The following is a 13,529-nucleotide window of genomic DNA, read 5'->3' on the forward strand; positions in this document are numbered from 1 at the left end:
TCACTTCTTGAGACATGGTCACTTCAATTATCTGGAAAAATCTGCTAGCAGTATCCTGTTTGCTAAGAGGCCCACAACTATCTAACCTCTATATCTGCTTCGGTAAACCCCCTTGTCTGTTTAACAATGATGGAACTTTGCACATAATGGTCTTAAACTATGTAGATGTCCATATTGAAAATCATGTAGTCATGGTTTGAACGCACTAATGATGTAAATATTTAGAAATGATGTGGAAAATCACATAAAACCTATTGATTTCTGCAGCTCGGGCCTAGAACTTCAGAGTACTTGTGCCACTGGGTCCACCAGCGTGATGAAGTGAGCTCCTCAACTCTTCGAGTGAATGCTTGCTTACTCAGCTGTCTGATTTCCACAACACTTGAAGCTTCTGCCCATGTACCTCCAAGTGGGTCTCAGGAACATGGTGCTCCTGACAATACCTAACTTAGGCAGTCAACCTGTGTGTGTGTATGCATACTTATGACCTCGTGTTGCCGTATTTCTGTCCATAAGCTTGGCTGATGCCTGCAGGCCCTAAGGCTATGACCATGCATCCTACATGAATGGTCATTCCCCCTTGATGTCCATTCCCACAATATCTAAGAAACACCAAAGTGTTTTTCCTATTCTCACATCCCTCCATGCAACATTTCCAATACCACATGTGCAGAGGTCATTTCTCCATGTGCAAAAAATCCTCCATTGAACACGAAACTGGATCTCTTCAAATCAATTCAGTGATGACTCTGTCTGTCTGGAGTTAGTATCACAAATCACAGGGTGATGGCTCGGGCCCACAAGACTTCATGCAGTCCACTTTGGATGCCAGCCATAAACTCCAGGATGTGACCTGTCTCTTCTGCCTGATTACAAGCCGCTCAAAGAAACACCTTGTTACTGTCCCAATTTTATTCACTGATGAAAACCAGATGACGCACTAGGACAAGGTCTTGCATTTGGAGGAATGTCTGCCATCATACTGGCCTGTAGCCATGTCTGTGGGGTATTTTCTTAATTGTTAATTGGTCTAGAGGTCTCAGCCTACTGAGGATGGGGCCATCCCTGGGCCAGGTGGGTCTGGGCTGCATAAGAAAAGTAGCCAAGCAAGCCAGGGGAGCAAGCCAGTAAACGGTGTTCCTCCGTGGTCTCTGCTTCAGTTCCTGCCTCCAGGTTCCTGTCAGACTTGCCTTGCTGGTGACCTGTCACTTGGAAGTGTAAAGAGGAAATCATTCTTTCCTTTACAGCTTGGTTTTGGTCATGGTGTTTTAATACAGCAATAGAAAGCAACTTGGATAGGAGTTGGTAACAGAGAGTAGGCTCTTGTTAAGAAGAACTGGAGGAATGTGGAAGACTTTGGAACTTTGGACTAGAAAAGTAGTTGAATGCTGTAAGCAGAGCTTATGGGATGTTCTAGTAGGAGGCTGGATTGTAGAGGCCCAGCTCAAGTTAATTCAGAGGGAAGCAAGGACTTTAACAGCAACTGGTCTAGAAGCCATTCATATGATATTTTGCAAAGAATTTGATTATATTCTTTCCTGTTCTAGTAATTAACCTGAGATTAAATTTAAAAATAATGGAAGGCAAGACAGGGAGGTGCATACTTTAATCCCAGCACTCCAGAAGTATAGGCAGGCAGATCTCTGTGAATTTGAGGTCAGTCTGGTTTACATAGTGAATACCAGGCCATTCAGTATGACACAGTGAAACCCTGTCTCAAAAAAGAAAAAAAGAGAATAGACTACTTTCTTCTGTGAAGGAAATTTCAAATTTCAGTTTCACACTGAATCCATGACATAATTATTATTGGTGATGCTTATGCAGGTCTACAGTGAAAAAGAGCAGGTGGGGCAGGAAGAAATACAAATGCACAGTTTGGAGAGAAAGAGCATTAGGAAGTTTAAAGTTACAGTCAAGGTTGGGCTTAGAGAGAAGCAACCTTAAGGAGCCTCTGGGATCTGCTCTGGGACAATGGGAGGAGCCCTCAGGGCAAGACTCCATCCAGCAAAGCTTCCAACTTGTGAAACATAAGGGATTTTCTGCTCCCAGAAAAACCACTCACACAAAAACTGCTTTAAAATGTGATTCAAGTCGGTCAGGGTCCATCCCAAGTGAGCAGCCAAGTGTTGTTCGTGTGATCCTGGTTTGGAGGTATGAAAAGACGCAGGAGTGGAGGGTCACTGTGTCTTCCTCCGCAGTTTCAGAGAGCTGCTGATCCCGGGAAGATATGGCAAGGGAGTCCCTGTGTAAAGGAGGTGTTAGGAGACCCTAAGAGACCCTTAGAGGCCATTGTGTGAAGCTGTAGAAGTGGAACTTAACTTGGGTTGCAGTGGAGACCCCAAGATGTGTAAGAAGTGAGGTGTAAGAACTGAGAGACACCTGCCAAGGAGAGCTGCATAGAGGGGGTGCAACCAGGCCAAGAGAGACACACACATATATATACTGCATGCAGCAAACCTGGAGGGCCTGTGCCCATCTAAGTCCTTCAGAAGTAAAGTCTCACACAGCAGACACAGAGCTACTGGATTTAGTGTTTGCCCTGTGGGTTTCAGTCTTGTTTTAGTGCTCTATTTCCTCACTGTGCCCCCAATTCTCCCTTTCAGGATGGGAATGTGTGCTCTGTGCCATTGTATGTTGAAAGTATGTGATTTGTCTTTTTTACTTTACAAGGGGTTACAGTTAGGAGAAGAGACTTTGGACTTTGGAACAGTATGAGACTGTTAAAGACTATGAGGACTTTTACAGTTAGACTACATGCATTTTATATTATGATATGTCCTTGAGCCCAAATGGGGGCCAGGAAGTGGAATGTGGTAGTTTGAATGAAGATGTCCCCCATGGGCGCAAATATTCGAATACTTGGACCCCAGTTGGTGGTGCTGTTTGTGAAAGGTTCGGAGGTGTGGCCTTGCTGGAGGAAGCGTGTCCCTGGGGCTGGGCTTTCTGGACTTATAGCCGTGCCCCACTTCTGGTTTGCCCTCTCTTTTTCCTGCCTGTGCTTGAAGATGTGAGGTTTCGGCTTCCTGCTCTGCTACTGCATCTCCCCTGGACATTATGGACTCCCCTCTGGACCCCTAAGCCTCAATAAATCTTCTATAATTTGTCTTGGTGTTTTGTCACAGAAACAAAAAGTAATTAATACAGGTAGAGTTGGGGTGTGCCACCTTCTTTGCCTGCAGATGTGCTTAAAACTTGGAAAGTGCTCAAGCCCCACAGTTCAGGATGGCTTCAGTGCATAAGTGTGGCCAATCAGTAACTCTGGAGACTGGGAGGGCAACACTAAAATAGCCATCCTTACAATCATAGTTGGCCTTTCTCATGACCAGTGTCCCTTCCATCTCTGGCAGGCCAGCTGCTACCTCAGTGCCCAACTGTGTGTCAAGATGTCCAAAAGGTCTGACATGTCACGAATCTGTGAACAAATGAATTAGTCTACCGTGGTCTCGGGGACACTGGCTGAGAACACATGGCCCTTACCACACAGCACAGCAGGCAGAGGGGGCTATGTATCAAGTCACCCTGTGAGAAGCAATGATCCTCACTTAATAATAAGAGTCCTGGAGGTGGTGGAGATGGCTCTGTGGGTACAACACTTGCCACACAAGCAAAAGGACCTGTCTCAAACAGGTTGGGAGATGACTGACACCAGGGTTGTCCTCTGACCTCCACACACATGCCTTGGTATGCACATGTCCATACTCACATCCTTGAACCTGTATATGAGAGAGAGAGAGAGAGAGAGAGAGAGAGAGAGAGAGAGAGAGAGAGAGAACTGGAACCTCAGAGGGGCAAAACTGAAGCAGTTTTACAGCCTTGCAAAGTCAGGCGTCAGCCTAGAGAAAAGGTGCAAACAGCTGGTGAAAAACGGTTTTTTTAAAAATATCTTATTTCTGGGGCTGGAGAGATGATGGCTCAGTGGTTAAGAACACTGGCTGTTCTTGCAGAAGACCCAGGTTCGAATCCCAGCACCCACATGGCAGCTAACAACTGTCCATAACTCCAGTTCCAGGGGATCCGACAGCCTCTTCTGTCCTCCACGGGCATTGCATGACATGGGTGCACTTACCTACATGCAGGCAAAGCACACATACACATAAAATAAAAATAATAAATAAAATATAAAAATAAAATATTTATTTTTATGTGTATGAGTGTATTGCCTGCATGTGTGTAGGTGCGCCATGTCATGCAATGACCCCACAGGCCAGAAGAAGGCATCAGATCCCCCTGAAACTGGAGTTACTGACAGTCATTAGCCACCATGTGGGTGCTGGGAATCAAAGTGAGTCCTCTGTAAGAGCAACCAGTGCTCTTAACCACTGAGCCATCTCTCCAACCCCCGAAACGTGGTTTTTATATTTCTAATCACATGTTCCTGCACTTTCAATTCCTCTCTGGCTGAGTTCTTCAGGAAGGTACAACCTTCAGTCTAGTATTGCCCCCTCCCAGATTCCCCATCCTATTGATTAGGAATGTAAAGACTTATCTAATGTGTTTCCTGGGGCTTGAGAGTCCCTCCTTTTCTGATCATGGGCTCAGTCACATAGCAGACTTCCTGTAACTTCTCAGCCCTGGAGGAAGTCAGAACACTTAGACAAGCAGGTACTGGCTCTAGCTGAGGAAGACAGGGATGCAGGACCTCCTGCTTATCAGTCACTCTTTGATGAGCTATAAATGACCTCCTCTTGAAAATGGGCCATAATGATTTATGTCTTACAAATTCAATCTCCAAGATTCACAAGATCATCAGAGCATTTCCTGGAGGACTCTGGACACACCGTGCTGTGTGCCATTGTTGAGGACCACAAGCTCCAGGGCTCTGGATCTTACTGAGATAAAACGTCAGCTACAAACCTTTCCAGCCTTTGCCACTGATGGAGATATGATCTTTATTGTCTTGAATGGCCTGCTGGGCTTCTCTCCAGAAACCTATTGTATTTATTGTCCTGGACATGAAATCAGTTCTGGGGACACTGCATGTCCAGGATCCTGAACAGTAAACACAACTGCTCTGTAGGACATGTGATTTACAAGAGCACTTGCTGGTCCAACATTCTCGATAGATGGCACATTAATAGATAGATCAATGATACATAGATAAATAGATAGAAGATAGATAGATATAGGTAGATGATAGATTGATAGATGATAGATGATAGACAGACAGATAGATGATAGATTGACAGATAGATGATAGATCAATAGATATACAGAGATTAGATAGATATAAGATAGAGATAGATAGGTAGATAGATGATAGATAGAAGATAGATAAATGATAGAGATTAAATACATAATAGATAGGCAAATGATAAATAGATGGTAGAGATATAGATAGATGATAGATGGTAGAGATTGATAGATAGATGATTGATAGATACATAGATAATAGATGGTAGATAGAAGATAGAGATTGATAGATGATAGATGGATGATAGATAGATAATAGATAGATGATAGATGATTGATTGATATATAGATGATAGATGATTGATAGATGATTGATAGATATAGATAAATGATAAATAGATGATAGATAGACAATAGACAGATAGATGAGAGAGATAGATGATAGTTCTGAAGACAGAAACATGAGAGACCTGTGTAGAATTTCTTCCCCAAATAGCTCAGCTTGCACACTTTGCCTACCCTACAGAACAACTTCACACTTCCTTTCTTATGCCCCTTGTCTACCACATCTCTGTCTCCCCAGCCTCCCCAGTCCCCCACTGATATCAGGAGGACGTGGGCATTTGCTGTGGATGAATAAACCTAGCCTTACTGCTGGTGTCTCTGGTATGGCTTTGACCTTGCGAGGACATACATCACAGTAGAGAGGATCATGGTTTTTGCATCAGGGCTCCTGGTTGTTCACTCCAGGTCTTTTGATTACTTCACACACAGTTTGTGTGGAGCCCCCCTCCCCAGATCCCCATGATTCCTGGGTGAGCACAAACTGTGTAAGTGCATCGGCTCCAGCAGCACAAGGTCCCATGAGCAGTTTCCCAATGTGCACCTTGAGGGTCTTGCCCATCACCATGATGTCCTGTACACACTTAAGAACATCACTGTTAGAAAATATTAGCTTGGGGTTGACTAGGGCAAGGTTAAAATGAAAGATGAAACCAACCTCAGGATCAGATTGTCCCTTTTTAAGAACAATGAAGGTGGAGACTATTTCTCCGCGGGATTTGAAACTGCCCCTGGCATGGTTGGTGTGTGGCTTATAAGGGCTTGGGAAAGAGGAAATGGTGACTGTCTTTTAGGGTCTGGAGGTCTGGGGGATAATGCAAGTGCCAGTGACATGGTTTGAAGGTTTGAGAAAACAGGGGCTGGTGTTTGTTTTCCGAATAACACAGTCTCTGGGTTGGGGGTTTTACACAGTTCCTAGATTGGAAATTGCTTAGTCTGTGGTTTACTTAACCCAGTTTGGGGCCTTTTAAGCTCAGAAATTTATCTTTCAATCACAGCTCCCATTCTCTGCTGGTAGATCTGTTGATGTCAGCCTCCAGGCTGGGCTATCATTTTGCCTAGGTATGTGATTAGGCTTTGTGTCCTCAAGGAGGCTCTTGAACACATGGAGAGGTGCACAGGCTGCCAGAGGCTTGTGAGGGCCAGTGGGTCTACATCTGTGAAATCTAAACTCCGTTACTTCCGAACAGGAGTTTGAACTCTTGACACCCCAAGTCCTGGGTCTTCCCATGTGGGTCTCCTTGATGTGTGACACTGCGTCAACATCAGCCGCATGTAACAAGAACTGCCCAGGGTTGCTTGGGAGTATCATGGTGTTTGTGAGCTGTGGGGTGGAGGTAAAATGGGAAGATGGTATGTGAAGTTCCAAAGATCTGAGCTGAGGGGCCCCGTCAGTGTGAGAAAGGGGTGAAGAGCAGGTTGGGGAACTAGGTTTGGAACGGGCTTCATTTCTATTGGTTTAGACATGAATGCTGGTGTATATAAGACCACAGAGTAGGAAACAAATTTGGAATGGGTGCGGTTCTGTTTTGAGTTGATGTTAGAGTTAAGTTGGTTGAGCACTAGCTTGGGTGATATGGGGTTTGAGGATTGCCGGGTGATGTTAAAGTGTGATGGGTTGACTGAGTTCCATTTGGGGTTTGGAGCAGGATAAGGGGCATGTTGTGATGAAGTGGGGTGGGTCAGATGGACATGTGTGGGGTTGGCTTTGGGTAGGCTGAGATGGGCTGGCCTGGGCTTACTGGACTTCAGCTGAGTGTATGGATGTGGATCAAACTGGGATGGGAAATACTGGAAATCCTTATACACAGGGTGACCCTGCTTAACCCAATTTGCTTAGATAGGAACTCAGATACCTAATTACAGTCAATCCTTACCCCAGGCCTCATGGGATACACTTGTGAATATCTTAATTGACTTGTCTTCTCCCCTCCTCCTCCTGGGTGATTTCTTGGCTTGTCAGTTGAGAACAGGGGAAGATTTGATGGAGGATTGATTGACAGAGCTAGAGCTGGACCCATATGACATGTTCTGGTTTTACTGAATCAGCCAAGATTCGTGGAAGTTCTTCTTCTCATTGATGTAACAAAGACCACCTGGCAGGTGTCTGGTTGGTCTCTACTGTCAAGTTGGCACTGCCCTGAGTCACCTGGGAAGAGAGAACCTCAACTGAAGAGTTTCCCTGATTGAGGTCCCTCAGTGACGGACTGTGATCTGGGAGTGGAAGCCAAAGAAACTTTTTCCTCCCCAAGTTGCTTTTGGTCACGGTGTTTGTGATTGCAGCAGAATCAAACTAGAGCAAGAGGCAACTTAAGGGACAAAGGATTTCTTTTGATTCACATTTTGAGAGAGTACTGTCCATCCGTAGCAAAGAGTTCATGGTGGCTGGAGGGTGTGTGGCTAGTGCTCATCATATCCCACATCTCAACAGATGTGGACTTGGAAAGCTTGGGCCAAAGGTGGAGCCAGTGGGTATCCCTCAGGCTATGACCTGTGGCCCTAGGCCTGCCAGCTAGGCACCTGTCCAAAGGTTCCACAACCTCCCCCAAACACCACCACCACACGGGGATTGATTTTAAACACACAACCCTAGGGGAACATTCCACAGTCAACCATCACAACTTGTGGAAACTGTGAAGTTAATGTTGTCAGCTTATTGAGACCTATAATCACCAAAGAGATAACCTCTGGGCATGCCTGTGTGGGAGTTTCCCATACTGGGTCTATTGTGGTAAGAAGACCCATCCTGGGGAAGTGGGCTGACCACTAGCATCCCTGTCTCTCTCAACTTCTCTTTGGACTGTTGGTGCAAAGTGACCACCTACTTCATACTGCTGTGTCTGTGATTTCCCCTCCATGATGAACAATTCACTCAATATGTGAGCCAAAAGAAATCCTTCCTTTTTTAAATTGGTTTTGTCAAAAGTTTGGTTACAGAACTTAGAGAAGACACTAACATAGAAACCTAGGAAACTACATTGCATGGAACTTGGGGAGATGAACCATGGGCACTTAGGTCCTAAGAAGTAAATAGGATCAGGAGCCTCAGAGCCTCAGGCAAGTATTTGTGGGTACACAGGGTCTCTTGCTTGGGGTTTGGCCATAGGCAGATTTCTCCATGTGAGACATGGTCAGTGACCTTACAAATCATCTGTGTGTATTTCCAGGAGCAAGTTCTCAGGAAAAACAGCTCTGTTCATTTGGGCTCAGTCACTAGGAATAAATCAAGATTTTGAAGCTTGCAGGACACCTAGTGTTTCTTCTTTGATCTCTTGCACAGTTGGGAGGGAGGGAGAAGGTTGTTGACACCCAGCGTCATGAGCATGGCCATTGCCAACTTCTGGGTGCCAGCAGCAAAAGGGGAGGGCCCTTTGAGGAATGAAGGCTTTAAAAAAGCTCCCAGCTCCAAGTTTACCATCTAGCTGCCATGGACACCTCAGTCACCACTTGGTTCCTGGTTCTGAGCTCAGCTCTGTTCCCGGGAGGAACTGGTGAGCAGGGAGGAGGGTTATGAAAGGGAGGGGACCAGCTGCCACTCTTTCTATACCTCCCACACAGCACTACAGCCTTGACCCTGCAGCCCATGGGTCACCCAGCCCAGGGTACCAGGTTCCTTTCTACCTCTCCCAACCTCGCCCTGAAGTCCTGCCCCAGACTTTCCATGTCGTCAAACCTCCAAAATTCCCTCACTAGGTCCCTGCTCCCTCTGACTTGCCATGAAATATTTTCCTCTGCCCTAGCTTGGTTCTGAGTCTTTTCTGTCTCTTTGGAGTTCTGCAACTCGCCCAAAGACTCCTCTGCTTCCTAGGTCCCTAAACCCTGAGCACCCCTGCCCCACTGTTCTTTTCTGGTCACATGGTCTGGCTTCCAAGCTCGAAAATCCACCTACACCCTATTGACTGTTATAATCTCTTCTCAGTTCTATCTATATCCTAAGCATTGAGTCTTTTTTGGAACCCTAAAAATTCCTACCCTAGTCCTTAGAATTTTGAACTACCCGAAACCTCAATGCAAACTCTCATCATTCCCTTCCTGCCACTAACTGTGGTGACATCACACTGCCTTCTATGGCCCCTCTCTTGTCTCCAAACCAAAGACCCTACCACAGTCTCCTATTTCTCAGGCCAAGACCCCAGAGCACCTCACTGAAAAGTATAGACCCTGTACCTTCTCTAACTCTGTTTTAGGGACCCCTAGTTTTTCCACGCTCTCATTGCAGAGCAGAAACTCTCCCTACCTGGGACCAGCCAACTACCCTGAATCTCAGGCAGCCCATGGATGCCCCTAGAAGTGTCCCCTACATCCCTTGCCCACGTTCCCTGACCCCACAGTCTCTTCCTCCCAGTGACCCTGAAGACCCACAGCATTGCTCTTACAACTCCTATCATGGACCCCTGCAGTCCTATCATGGACCTGCACCTCTGACCCATCGCCTTTTTCACAGGTGCCACACCCTCCATCCAATCCAGGATCATAGGGGGCTGGGAATGTGAGAGGCACTCCCAACCCTGGCAAGTAGCTGTATGCCATAACAACACATTCAAGTGTGGCGGTGCCCTGATACACCCCCAGTGGGTGCTCACGGCCACCCATTGCATCAGCAAGTGAGTGGAAGGAGGGATTGGGGGCATTGGTATCCCTGAGGATGAATAACTAAGCATTTCCCTTAGATAGACTCACGAGAGGCTGGGGACCGAGGAAAAGGCTATTCCTGATTCAGGCAGCCTGGGTGGAGGCAAATATGAGGCTGCACACCCCTGTCTGTAGCAAGCGGGGTCTCTGGGTCTGTTTTGCTAATGCCACTTTTCCTCTCAACACCTTGATCTTGGTGCAACGACATGTGATGTGTTTTTGTCTCTGCCTTTTGTGTCTGTATCTCTGCATTTCCTTGATCTCTGTCCATATCTGCCTGTTTGGGGGGTGTCATCTGTCATGATATGCCTCCTCCCCTATGCCTGTGCTTGGTCTTTCTCTGGGTCTCTTCCTCATGTTCCCTCCCCCATCACTACTGACAGCTCTCCCAGGATGGACACAGGGGACCTCAGTGGAAAGGAAGAAGGGGTTTAACTTAGGCCTTAGTGAGGAGGTTCTTATCCTGCACTGCACAGCCCCTCATATTGGACTTTCTATCCCTCTGATTAGACACGGGGAGGGGAATGTCTGAGCAAAAGTGGGGACAGAAGGCAAAATTGCAAAAGGAGGGAAAGGAGGGTGCTGGGGAGGAATGAGAGCTCTGGCTTTGGGCTGTGGGCCTGGCCCAGGTACAGTGAGTCTGAGATTCTCTCTCTGTCTCTGTCTGTCTCTCTGTCTCTCTCTGTGCCTTGTAACACTGTCTTTTCTACTCTCTTCTCCCTCTTTCTATGCCTGACTTTCATGTCCTGACCTTCCTTTGTTCTCTCTCTCTCTCTCTCTCTCCTTGCCAAATCTTCTTGATTCCCTGCCCCCATTCTTTCCATCTCTTCCCCACCAGTAATTACCAGCTCTTTCTGGGTCGCCATAGTCTTTCTAGGCCAGAACACTCAGGTCAGCGTAACTACGTCAGCCAGAGTTTCCCACACCCAAATTTCAACATGAGCCTTCGAAACAAACAGTTTCCAGGGGCGGACTACAGCCATGACCTGATGCTACTCCGCCTGGCATGGCCTGTCCTGATCACAGACACTGTTAAGGTTGTGGACCTACCCACCAAGGACCCCAAGATGGGAAGTTCCTGCTTCACCTCTGGCTGGGGCAAAGTCCTTCCAGGTAGTAGGTGCACCCCAACCTTGTACCCTGGAGCAGGACATTGAGATCTGAGGGATGATGGGGATTCCTGCTGGGGTCTGCCTACAAACCTTTTTCTCTCTGACACATAGCTGAAATTCTGGACAGTCTTCAGTGCGTGGACCTAAACATCCTACCTAATGACAACTGTGGTAACACCTACTTACAGAAAGTGACAAAGTTTATGCTGTGTACCGGGCACCTAAAAGGTGGTAAAGCTACCTGCCAGGTATATGTTGCCATCTCCTGCTGGATGCCGCAAGGCTGAGTACAAAAATTCTAGGCCGCAATATCGGAGAGGAATGGGACTGTGCTCTGGAGAAAGTCAGCTTCCCAGTTCCCCATCACATCACTATCACCATCACTAAATCCTCCTGGTGCTCCATTGTGTGCCATCTCTCCACACTCTAGTGCATCGGCCCCTCTATCAATAACATTTCCTGGACACCTGCTGTGTTTCTACAGCATCCCAGACCCTGGGGGATGACATTGAACAGACACCTATTCATTTCCTAATAGAGCCCGGTTCGGCGGCGGCGGCGGCGGCGAATGGGCGCGTTGGGCAGACAGAAATAGGCAGCAAAACATGCTGAGGGAGATCATAAAACTCTGGGGCAGGGAGGAGAACCGTGAGAGAGGGGGATAGATAGTGTGATGGGGGAGGCTACATGTGTCACATGGAAGAAAGCGGGACACAGGTGAGGGAGGACCCTATCATATCAGGGACAAGGAGAAGGAAACCAAAGGCTAGATTCCCAGGAGAGAGAGGCTGGAGGGTGTGAGAGGTAACAGGGTTTGTGGCTAGACAAGCATTCTGCAGACAGTGTGTGCAGGGGTCTGAGGAGACAGAGGGCTGCATCCTGCAGGGCCTCAGCTGGGACACAAGGAGCTGCTTCTTGCCTCAGTGCTGGGAGCTGTGGGTGATGCTGGCCAGAGCAAGGCTGGGCTTGTGCTCATGGGCACCCTCTGGTGCCCATGTTGAGATCAGGCTGCAGGGCGAGGTGGGGCATGGAGGCGGTGCTGTGGGGATGACCTGGGTGGAGCCTGGGTCTCTCCTAGGTCTGTCCTGCTCTCCTCCCACAGCCTCTACCTTCCTATCTCTCCCTGCACTGCATCCCTTACCTTTTGGCCTTGTCCTGCTCCTGCTCACAGCCCTCTGTGGCTCCTCAGTGGCCTCAACAGGTGGAGGCCTAGTTTGGGAATGTTCCCTGGGGAACGACCTGTGAGATATTCCCCTTGTGGGGAGGGTCTTCTAGCTGGTCCTCTCCTCCTCTACTCTCCTGTCTACAGCGACTTGCTTCCTGAGTGTACCCTCCTGGGCATCCCCCATTTTCCAGGCCTCTATCCCTCTATTGGAACCTCTGCCTTCCACCTTGGGGCATGGTGCTGCAGACCCCACATGTTAATCAGAGCTGGTAATGCTGACATGCTCTCGCTCCTCATATTCCCAGGGTGACTCTGGGAGCCCATTGGTCTGTAATGGTGTGCTTCAAGGAATAGCATCATGGGGTGCTGGTTCATGTTCCCCCCATAAGTTCCCTAGTGTCTTCGCCAGACTGACATTGTATTTGGACTGGATCAGGAACACCATGGTGTCCAACTCTTGAGTACCATCACATGGTTTAGCAAGTTCCTCAGAGGTGAAACACTCCCTCTTTTAAAGAAGCTCCTTAATTGCTGGAAGTAAACAACTCAATAGCTTCAGGAAGTCCCTGAAACTAACCAGGTTCACTAGGCCCCTCCCTCCCCAAGCAGATATAATCCCTAAGGACTGCAGACAGCGGTTTTCAGACCAGCGGAACTCTTTGGAAGATGCAGTCAGGCTGAGCTGGCTTTTAGAGGCTTAGAGCAGCTCTGCTACCTGGAAGTGACACTCCGTTCTGTTGAGCTGTCTACAGTGGTCTCCAGATTTCCCACTTTTAAGAGTTTTTACTGCTGCTGGTGTGGGCTTTTGGTGATGCAGATGGGTGTCTTTGAGTCATTTCTTCTTTTCTAAGTCACCCCTCAATCCTGTAGGGAACCCTAATAAAACTCACTGGTTCACCAGGCAGGACTTTGGCGGTGTCCATACTTTTGGTCTGCCGCTGGTTTTCTATCTGGGTTCTGAAAAGGACCCAATGCTTAGGGTATGGATAAAACTGAGAAGAGACAGTAAAAATCAGTGGGGTGTGGGCAGATTTTTGGGCTTGGAAGCCAGACCATGTGACCAGAAAAGAACAGTGGGGCAGGGGTGCTCAGGGTTTAGGGCCCTAGGGAGCAGAGGAGTCTTTGGGTGAGTTGCAGAACCCCAAAGA

At 47.6% G+C, this 13,529-nt stretch overlaps 1 protein-coding gene across 1 annotated transcript; it reads left to right on the top strand.

Annotated features, from left to right (window-relative positions):
- The first annotated feature begins 8,899 nt into the window (after positions 1–8,899).
- On the top strand, positions 8,900–12,842 carry LOC103743764 (kallikrein-1-like). Its single transcript, XM_008845235.1, has 5 exons — positions 8,900–8,963; positions 9,917–10,076; positions 10,943–11,217; positions 11,328–11,464; positions 12,687–12,842. The coding sequence occupies exons 1-5, from the start codon at positions 8,900–8,902 to the stop codon at positions 12,840–12,842; spliced, it is 792 nt and encodes a 263-aa protein (XP_008843457.1).
- The last annotated feature ends 687 nt before the right edge of the window (positions 12,843–13,529 follow it).

The sequence above is a fragment of the Nannospalax galili genome, unplaced genomic scaffold, assembly GCF_000622305.1.
Source record: "Nannospalax galili isolate Female #2095 unplaced genomic scaffold, S.galili_v1.0 scaffold960, whole genome shotgun sequence".
Classification (NCBI taxonomy): domain Eukaryota; kingdom Metazoa; phylum Chordata; class Mammalia; order Rodentia; family Spalacidae; genus Nannospalax; species Nannospalax galili.

What these genes read in the sequence shown, in the direction of transcription:
- LOC103743764 (XM_008845235.1), top strand. Translation starts at nt 8,900, where the DNA reads ATGGACACCTCAGTCACCACTTGGTTCCTGGTTCTGAGCTCAGCTCTG. An exon ending in TCTGTTCCCGGGAGGAACTG is followed by an intron (nt 8,964 to 9,916) that starts GTGAGCAGGGAG and finishes CCTTTTTCACAG; the next exon opens with GTGCCACACCCTCCATCCAA. An exon ending in CTGGGGCAAAGTCCTTCCAG is followed by an intron (nt 11,218 to 11,327) that starts GTAGTAGGTGCA and finishes TCTGACACATAG; the next exon opens with CTGAAATTCTGGACAGTCTT.